General features: G+C 50.6%; 1 protein-coding gene across 1 annotated transcript in view; it reads left to right on the top strand.

Moving 5' to 3' along the window:
* Window positions 1-2,121: 2,121 nt before the first annotated feature.
* The window catches only part of LOC309548052 (C4b-binding protein-like), a gene marked incomplete at its 3' end in the record, with an annotated part of 202,650 nt that continues 194,433 nt past the window's right edge, over window positions 2,122-10,338 (top strand). The window contains exon 1 of the mRNA XM_082248021.1: window positions 2,122-2,203. Within this exon, the coding sequence (XP_082104147.1) occupies window positions 2,128-2,203 (76 nt within the window). The 5' untranslated portion in view covers window positions 2,122-2,127. The remainder of the gene's footprint in view (window positions 2,204-10,338) is intronic.

The raw sequence follows: 10,338 nt of genomic DNA, 5'->3' as shown, positions 1-10,338 counted from the left end.
ACCACTTTAACACATACAGGTGTTTGGACTTATGATTGCTCTTTTTATACTTCTAGGCTAATAGAAGCAGGTTTAATTATCACTGGATCTGGGTTAAAACCGTATGCGTTGGGAGGCTTTGACTATCTCCTCCTACCTGTGTGGGATAGAGAACTACAGGATCTATATGTACTCCAGTGTTTTGGCGGGAATCACTGTGTATATGCATTGATTAAACAGATAGTATTAAAGGGATTGTAAAGTCAGAAGGTGTTGTTTTTATCTTAATGCATTTAGATAAAAAACCTTCTGTGTGCAGCAGCCCCCCTAATACTTACCTGAGCCCATCTTTATCCAGCGTTGTTGCAGGAGTTTCTTAGCTGCCCGGGACTCCCCTCCTTATTGGCTGAGACAGCAGCGTGGGGCAATTGACTCCCGTGGCTGGCAATTAAAGTCAGACAGCCAATCAGGCGAGAGAGAGGGGGCGGGGCCGGGACACGGCTCCATGTCTGAATGGACATAGGGAGCTGTGACTCGGCTCGTGTGCCTCAACAGCAAGCAGCTTGCTGTGGGGGCACTCAACAGAAGGGAGGGGCCAGGAGCACAGAAGAGGAACCCGAGGGGCCAGGAGCACAGAAGAGGAACCCGAGAAGAGTAGGATCCAGGCTGCTCTGTGCAAAACCAGCTGCACAGTGCAGGGAAGTATAACATGTGTTTTTGCTTTAAAAAAAAAAAAAAAGAAATTGAGACTTTACAATCACTTTAAGGGAACTCTTATTTGCTTCAATTCCAACTAAAATCTTTAGTTATGCCTAGGGGGTTGAAGCTGTAGCTATGTATTATGGGTTAGTATCTACACCAGTTGGTGTGCTTGGCCTTAGACATCAGTTACCTGGAACTCCCTGGTTATTGGTATGTAGCTATGTGAAGTATAGTTTGTATCAGGGTACTATAAAGTAGAGTAGTGTGGACTACAGGATGTTCAGTCACATCTTATATAGCCTAAGAACTTGATATCTGTAGTACGCTTGTTTTAAAATATTATTATTCAGGCTCCGTTCACATGTCAGCGTATGGATCGCGGGCAGAACCGCCGCGGTTCCGCCCGCGATCTGGAGATTATTGCAAATCGCGGGACGCCTGTGCGTTGCCCGTTGATTTGCAATAGCCCCCCAAACGCTGAGCGATGTTGCCGCGATTTCCGCCCGCCGAATTGCGGTAAAATCGCGCAAAAAAAATCGCGGGACGCATTACGCCCAAAAAAGTACAAGAGCTTCTTTGGAGCGTATTGCGTCCCGCGATTTTTTTTTTGCGCGATGTTACCGCGATTCGGCAGGCGGAAATTGCGGCAACATCGCTCAGCGTTTGGGGGGCTATTGCAAATCAACGGGCAACGCACAGGCGTCCCGCGATTTGCAATAATCTCCGGGTCGCGGGCGGAACTGCGGCGGTTCTGCTCGCGATCCATACGCTGACATGTGAACGGAGCCTAATACTCAGGAAAAGGGCATTTTTGTAGCTAAAATGTGAAAATTGCTCTGAAAATGGTTGAAGATACAGACGCAAAGGCTGTAATCCTGCTTCTGTACGTTACTGACCTGAAGCAAGCATGCAGGACAGACCCTTTATGCTTGTTCAAGATCGGTGTATTACAACGTAGAAAATCCAAGACTGGTGAGACATTCCAGGAACCTGCATTTTTTGAGTGCATTCTGCACTATTGTCAGTTTCTGAATTTGTTCCCTTTCATGTCCTAAACCTTTGGACTTGCATGTTTGTGTTTTTTACAGGTAAATGTATATGGATTATTTATAACCATTTCGCCTGCCATAGAGAAGCTGTGGACCCGTTCTAATAGGAGCGACACAAGTCGCTCCGACTTAGAAAAAGGGTCCGGAGCTTCTTTGGGGCGACCTGGAGCGACCTGCATTGACTTCAATGTTATGAAGTCCGTGCCGGCCGCTCCGAGGTCGCGGTGCGAGCTGCGCGCCGCGACCTGTGAGGTCGCCCCAGCAAGTCGGATCACCCCAGTGTGAACGGGGTCTTACTAAATAGTTTGTTTTATATTATTGATAAAAGCAAATGCAAAACTAAACATACAGGTCAACTAAATTATGTTTCGTTTTTCTTTTCTGCAGATTTGTCAAAATGACCTTGGGGTCACACACCCTTGGATGGGCTTTTACATTTTTACTGTGCTTTACTTTAATTAATGGAACTTGGGGTAAGTTTATGTTTGTATTTTTTTTTTTTTTTTTTCTGTCGCATGTTTTGAATTGTGTGTGTGTGTGTGTGTGTGTGTGTGTGTGTGTGTGTTTGTTTTTTTTTTTCTTCTATCATTCCTAATCAGTTTTTTTATTTTTTTTTGCACAAAATAAAATATATTTCTGTATCTATCACCCCGTATTTATTATAAGGATGGAATTCATGGGGGGAAAGAAAGTTGTTCTCTAAAGTTTATGCTGAAGACCCACTAACATGACTGGGTGTTTAACCTCTGTCCACTCAGACAAGTGGGCTGCTGAAAACTGAAACCCTGATCTACCACTAAAGCCCCATTAACAATCACTCGCCTCCTATACTGTTGTCCTTCAGAATATGGCAGCAGATCTCCTCTTCACTGTATATACAGCGGGTAAAATACGTATTGAACACTTCACCATTTTTCTAGGTAAATGTATTTCTAAAGGTGCTATGGACATGACATTCTCATCACGTCAGGCACAACCCATGCAATTCATACATACAAAGAAACCAAAACAAATACATTCGGAAATTAAGTTATGTGTATTAAAATGGAATGACTCAGGGAAAAAGTATTGAACATCTGAAGAAAGGGAGGTGCAAAAAGGCATGGAAAAACCAAGACACCAGCTGAAATCTATCAGTAATTGGAAAGCAATTATGCCCCTTGTCAGTGCAAATTTATATTAGCTTGTTCACTCTCAACTGATGGCCTATAAAAAGGTCTCTCATTACCAAGGTGTCACAAGAAACATCTCTTGATGGGTAAAGCAAAGGGCTCTCTAAAGACCTTTGCAACTTTATTGTTGCAAAGTATTTGTATTCCCCCACCACCCTCTTAAGTATTTTACCTTACTTGATCCAGCTCTGTGCCCGTCTATAGTGGATCTCTCCTCCTTTTTTCCCTTTATTCACAAGACAGAGGCAGCAGTGGGAGCTATTGGCTCCTGCTGCCATCAATGAAATTCTAACAGGAGAAAGTGGGGGGGGGGGGGGGGGAACGAGCTGCATTGGGTGTGTGTGTCTATTTCTTATGGGGGCATACATCTGTGTTGGGAGTCTGGGCTCTTAAGGTGCTGTCCTGAGAGACCGGGCTTCCGGCGTCCACCTTACCCTATATTGGAGACCTTGCTTCCTCCCATTCACGCGACTGACTGCAGTGCATGGGCTCCTTCTTCCCCTTCAGTGTTCTAGGTGAGTCAGGACCCCGCAGAGCGCAACCCCTGGATGGCATTTCTGGCTGGCGGTGCGGTCCTTTTTTTTTACCCACCGCTACTTTTTCAAATTTGCCGCCGCTTTCCCGGATGGAGTGATGCTCGTCCGGCCGGAAGTGAGGTTTCCGGCAGTGGCGGCGCTCGGCAGGGGGCGCACGGCCTCATTTCCACCGGACGCAGGGGAAGAGGGGAGGAGCAAGCTGGTGCCTATTCCGGTTCCGGTCCAGTGCAGGTGCGCTTTTGGTCTCCGGAACCGGTACCAAAAGCCACGGTGATACCGCTGCCAAGCAAAATGGATACAGCTTCTACAGCGAGTGGGACAGGCACTAGTAAGGCCCAGGTAAGGGGTAACTGTGTTATTGCCTATTTTACTGTGGGGTCTCTCTCTATCCTTTTTTCCTATCCCCCCCGGTGGCTGGGGGCTTGTCAGGGCATATGGGGCTTACCGTAATGTCTTCCTGTGCACCTAGGTGGCCCTGAGAATTAGGCTGACTCATTAGAAAAAATGTGTATGTTTTCTTTCATGTCTTCCAGGCTAGAAGCTCTGAAACAATTGTTAAGAGGAAGTGCCCCTCATGCAAAACAAAGCTGTCTGAACTATGGAAAAAGAAACTTTGCCAGGGATGTATTAATGCCTTCGTTAAAGAAGCATCTTCAGTATGTGGCGATTTAATCGCATCTGTAAGAAAGGAACTGGCTACCATCCAATCCTTTCGGTCATCCCTGCAGGATCCTGCCTTGAGTCAGCCATTAGCCTCACACTCTTCTCAGGGCTCACAGTTTTTTTCCTTCGGTGGAAACAGAAGTGGTTCCTCCCACCCAAGGAAGTCATTCCCCCTCACATTCTAAAGAGGAGTCAGAGGAAGAAGTGGAGGAAGGGGCACAAAGTAGGCCCTCTAAATATAAATTGTCCTTGGAACAGGTAGATGGTCTCTTAAAGAGGAAGTAAACCCTCCTCTGCAAGTTGTACCTATAGGTAAGCCTATGATAAGGCTTACCTATAGGTACTGTAAATATCTCCTAAACATGTACCGTTTAGGAGATATTTACCTTCGATGCATCCAGTGACGTCACTGGCGCATGCGCTATGAAGGAACGGCCGCTCGTGCCGTTCCTTCAGAGCCCCGTGCCGTGACTGTCGGCTCCCGCACGCGTGCACGGGAGTGACGTCACCGCGGCTCCGGCCAATCAGATGGCCGGATGCCACGATCCCGGAAGACGGGCGACTAGACATGTCGCCCGTCATAGAGGTGAGCGGACGGCACGGCGGGGGCTCGTTCTAAGGTAAGTATTTCATAATGAGCTAGCTCATTATGAACTGATACTAGCTCATTATGTATTTCTCTTTCAGGTTGTAAAAAAAAAAAAAAAAAAAAAAAATTTTACCGAGTTTACAACCTCTTTAAAGGCAGTTTATATCACCCTGGGTTTAGAGGAAGACCAGAAGGAACTATCCCTGCATGATAAAATGTATGCAGGCCTGGACGAACCGAAGGGTTGTATCTTTCCAGCGCATCAGACCATCTCAGATGCTATCAGAAATGAGTGGGCTGATCCAGAGAGGAAAATCTTCTTCCCTAAAGCCTTTAAGAGGCGGTTTCCCTTTGATGAGGACCCAGGGGCCCCCTGGAACAAGGTGCCGAAAATTGATGCAGCCTCCTCCCAGGTTTTGAGGTGAACTGACCTAGCATTTGAAGACATGGGAGTCTTGAGGGATCTCATGGATAAGAAGATGGACCAGCAACTCAAGAGATCCTGGCAATCCATCATGGGCATTCTTAAGCCTGCTATGGCAGTAACCTGTGTATCCAGGAATCTGGAGTACTGGCTTAGCCAGTTAAAGGCACACATTACCGCATGATTCCCCTAAGCAAGATATTCTGGATTCTTTCTCCACTCTCTCCACGGCTATTGCATTTATTGCAGATGCTTCAGCAGAGTCAGTGAAGATGACGGCAAGGTCTGCAGCATTAACCAACTTGGCCAGAAGAGCTCTTTGGTTAAAGACTTGGCCTGGAGATGCAGCTTCCAAGAACAAGCTGTGTGGATTCCCATTCCAAGGGGATCTCCTATTCGGTCCTAAGTTGGACTCTGTTCTAGACAGAACAGCAGACAAATAGTTTTTTTCTCTTACGTCCTCCGACAGTCGCCGCCTCTTCATATTCGTCACATATGGGGTATTAGACTTTGCTCCGAAGGAGTAGCTAGGCAACAGAATATGTTAACAATAAAGCTTTAACATATCCCACCCTCAAGGGGTGGTCCCCTCAGTCAATACCCTCCTACTTCCTGCAACCATATCTCAGTTTTAATGTCTAGCTTGTCAGGAGTGGCTGGCTTTTCCTGTGCTGGGGCTTTCTGCCCCAGACTCTTTCTTCTTTTTGAAATTTTGTTTGAGTTTTCTCTCTACCTTTACTTAGCTGTTATTTTTGTCAGCGTTAGTTAGTTCTTCTGATGAAGAGGATCATGCGGGCTGGGTCTCGGGCTGATCCCCCTGGTCGCAGGTCGTGGTTCAGTGGCTTCCCAGCCTGCCATCGAGCGTTCAGCCAGGTAACGCTCCTGGCACAGTGAACGACCCATCCCTGTTCGGTGCAGGGATGATTGGTGAGGTGGCTACCTCACTGGACGCTGTGCGGTTTCTTAACCCCCATTTTGTGCGTCTTGAATTGCGACTCTCCCTGCCTCATGTGCAGCGGCTTGTTCGCCTGTGCGGGTCCCCCACGCCATTGAGAGGTAAGTGTATCTATGTGGGGACCTGTCTGTCTGGGGGGGTGTCAGTCTGGGACTGTGTAACCTGCCTCTATTCACACTGCTTGTCTCCCTATCTCTCGGCTGCATGCTGTGGGCTGCAAGGGGGGGGGGGGGGGAGCTGTGTGACACTGTGTGTGTCAGCCTGGTCAGTGTGAAAAGCTGTGTGCTGTGGGGCATGTTTTTTTTGGCATGTTTGGGCATATACAGCGATCGCTGCGGCGATCTGACATGTGTTCTTATGCATGGATGACATGTGTGCATTACTGCACTGTGGAGCGGCGGTTTCGGCGCCAAACGGCGCCATTTTGCCTACACTCGCTCCGGCCGCATGTTTTACATGCATGGCGGCCATTTTCTTGTAGCCTCCATAGGCTTTCATAGAGCGCCCTGGCAGCATCACTTCCTCTTTCCAGGAACACCGATCGAGGCAGCAGCAGCGGCGAGGGTCTCCTCAGGTTTTATCCTTCTGTTCTTGCTACCCATTGCCTGTGTTCAGTTTGCATATTCCCTGTGGGGGTCTCATTGTGCTTGTGTGGTGCGGTGGGCTGCGCTTGCTTAAAGGGGCAGTTAACCCTTTATTGTCCGGCATTACAGGGGCAATGGATTCTCAGGAGGGCAAATTTCCTACCGCCTTGGTGGAAAGCCAGGGGACCGCTGTTTCCCCCCCAGGGGGGGATTTAGCCACTATTGTGGCTGGCCTTGCTGCTCAGGTGCAGATGCTGGTGGCTGCTCAATCTACTAAAAGACCCAGAATTGCTCTTTCCTCTGATTCTGAGGGTGAAGGTGATGGGGTTGTTATGGCGGGGGCCTCCTTATCGGGGTCCCGCTCCTCCCTAGATCTAGTGGGGTCCGAGGTGGAGGCTGAAGTTGAGGGAGTTGATAATTCTCCCCCTAGCTCGCCTGAAGAGCTTGCAATCATGGATGAATTGATTGCTTCCATAAAGCAAACACTGCGTTTGCAGGATGAAGTGTGTCCCCCCGCTGCCTTGGCGGCCTATGGGACGCAGAGAAAACGCAGGACGCCGCAGGTCTTTCCCTACAATGATGATTTTCAGCGCGCTGTTAAGGAACAATGGCGCAATCTGCACAAACCTTTTGCTGTACCAAGTAGGTTCAAGCTGCGTTATCCTTTCTCGCCTTCCACTGATGAAAGGTGGTGTGTGCCTCCCCCAGTGGATCACGCAATTGCGTTTTTAAACAAGGCCACTGCGATTCCTGCAGAGGATTCACCTGTGTTCCGTGATGCCACGGATAGGAGATTGGAGTCTCTTGCCCGTCATACTTATTCTGTTACGGGTTCTAAGCTTAAAGCTCTGTTTGCTTCTCTCATGGCGGCCCAGGCGATCGCAAGTTGGACGCAGATGCTTAGGCGTGTCCTAGTGGCCGACTCGGCCTCGCCGGCGACCCTGGATATGGTGGATCAAATCCACCAGGGTGTCATGTATCTGTGTGATGCGGACCTGGACCTGGTTCCATTGGCTGCACGTGTGCACAGCGTGGCGGTGTTGTCTCGCCGCCTGGTTTGGTTAAAATGTTGGTCGGTGGACCAATCTTCACGTAAGACCTTAGCCAATCTGCCTTATGATGGGTCTCGCCTTTTTGGGGAGTCCTTGGATGTGTTGATTAAGGGGATCACCGGGGGTAAGAGCACTCTCTTGCCCCATTTCCCCAAGGCTAAGGGGGCTTCTGGGAAGAAGCATGCTAATTTTCGGCCTCCTCAGGGGTCCTTTCGTGCCTTTCGGCCGCACTACAAGGGCAAGCCGTTCAAAGGTCAAGGCTCTCAGAAGAAGCCCTGGTCTGGGAAACAGAAGTCCGGCCAATCCGGATCTGCAGCCCATAACAGTTCAGCCTGAAGGGGCGCCCTCACCCAGTTTTGGGGTGGGGGGACGCTTGCTCGGTTTTCTTCAACCCTGGTTGGCCCGTGTGCGGGACAGATGGGTTCAGGAGATCGTTCGATCTGGTTACAAGATCGAGTTTCTCTCTCGGCCGAAGAGCAGATTTTTTCCCTCAAATCTTCAACCGTCTCCAGAGCGTTTGCGGGACCTGCACCTGGCGGTGCGGGACCTGAGGGCTCAGGGAGTGGTGGTTCCGGTGCCTCATCGGAACAGATTTCGGGGGTTTTATTCCAATCTGTTCACCGTGCCCAGAAAGGAGGGCAAGGTTCGTCCAATTCTGGACTTGAAGGCTCTGAACCGCTCTGTGCGGGTTCGCAAGTTCCGCATGGAATCCCTGCGGTCGGTGGTGGCTGCCCTGGTTCCGGGGGAATTCATGGCCTCCATCGATTTGAAGGATGCGTATCTTCACATACCCATTTTCAAGGGTCACCAGAGGTTCCTTCGATTTGCCATTGCGGAGGATCACTACCAGTTCGTGGCGTTGCCTTTTGGTCTCGCCTCGGCTCCGCGGGTCTTCACCAAGGTGCTTGCACCGGTTCTGGCATTATTGAGGGCCCAGGGCATTTCTGTCCTGGGGTATCTGGACGACATTCTGGTTCGGTCTGCGACCAGCCAGGGTCTGGAGAAGGACCTGTCTGTCACGATGCAAACTCTGCAGGAGTTTGGTTGGACGATAAATTTTCCAAAGTCGACACTGAGTCCGTCGGTTCGTCTTCCCTACCTGGGAATGATTCTGGACTCGGTGCAGGCGAAGGTCTTCCTGCCGGAAGACAAACTCAGAACTCTTCAGGAGGAAGTCAGGTCCCTCAGGGACGTTCCGCACTCGTCTCTGCGGACGTGCATGAGATGTCTGGGATTGATGGTCTCGGCCTTCGAGGCGATTCCCTTCGCCCAGTTTCACACGCGGGGTCTCCAAGCGGAGATCCTGTCCAGGTGGGACGGGCGACCTCAATCTCTGGATCTTCAAATCTCGTTGAGTCATCGCACCAGAAGAAACCTTCTGTGGTGGCTCCAGTCCCCGTTGGTGTCCGGGGGCAAGTCGTTTCGTCCTGTCTCGTGGACGTTGATCACCACGGATGCCAGCCTGTCGGGCTGGGGTGGTGTTCTGGGCGTTCTGTCCGCCCAGGGAACTTGGTCGGAGGGGGAGTCTTCCCTTCCGATCAACATTCTGGAATTGCGTGCGATAAGTCTCTGTCTTCATCGCTGGACGGACCGGCTGCAGGGCTGCCCGGTTCGGGTGCAGACGGACAATGCCACGGCGGTGGCCTACATCAACCACCAAGGGGGCACCAGGAGTGCCCGAGCGGCTCGAGAAGTGGCCGACATTCTGTCTTGGGCCGAGACTCATGTCCCGGCAATAACGGCGGTTCACATTCCGGGGGTGGAGAACTGGCAGGCGGACTATCTGAGTCGCCAGACCCTGGATCAGGGGGAATGGTCTCTCCACCCGGCGGTCTTCCAGATGTTGTGCGCGAAGTGGGGTCTTCCAGATGTGGACCTGTTCGCGTCTCGTCTCAACAACAAGGTGAAAAGGTTCGTGGCAAGGACGCGCGACCCTCGGGCAGACGCGTCGGACGCGTTAGTGGCATCAGTACAGGCTGATGTACGCGTTTCCACCGATTCAGTTGCTGTCCAGGTTCCTTCGCAGGTTACACTCGGAACGCAGCACGGTGATTCTTGTGGCACCGGACTGGCCTCGCCGGTCCTGGTACGCAGACCTTGTGAATCTGGCGGTCGACGCCCCGTGGCGTCTGCCTCTTCGAGACGATCTACTGTCTCAAGGACCGATATACCATCCTGCTTTACAGACGCTGGCTTTGACGGCCTGGCTGTTGAGACCGAGGTCCTGAAGGAGAAGGGTCTCTCTCCAGAGGTCGTTCATACTTTGATCAACGCGAGGAAGTCTTCCTCGGGGAAGGTTTATTACCGTACTTGGAAGGCCTATTTTGCCTGGTGTGAGTCCAGGGGGTTTTCACCCCGCACGTACTCGGTTTCCCGTGTGCTGTCTTTCCTTCAAACGGGTGTTGATCAGCGTTTGGCGCTGGCTACGATAAAGGGTCAGGTGTCTGCACTGGCCGTTCTGTTTCAACGTCCCGTGGCTTCCAACTCCTTGGTTGGCACTTTTGTTCAGGGTGTGCGGCATCTGGTTCCTCCTAGGAGGGATCCTTTGCCCCCTTGGGACTTGAATCTCGTTCTGTCTGTGTTGCAACGTGCTCCTTTTGAACAGATCAGGGAGATCTCGTTGTCTATGTTGT

This window comes from Pelophylax lessonae (assembly GCF_965119305.1).
Source record: "Pelophylax lessonae genome assembly, chromosome: 2".
Lineage (NCBI taxonomy): Eukaryota > Metazoa > Chordata > Amphibia > Anura > Ranidae > Pelophylax > Pelophylax lessonae.
Note: the sequence above shows the minus strand (reverse complement) of the source record. Positions and strands in the feature narration are given on the sequence as shown.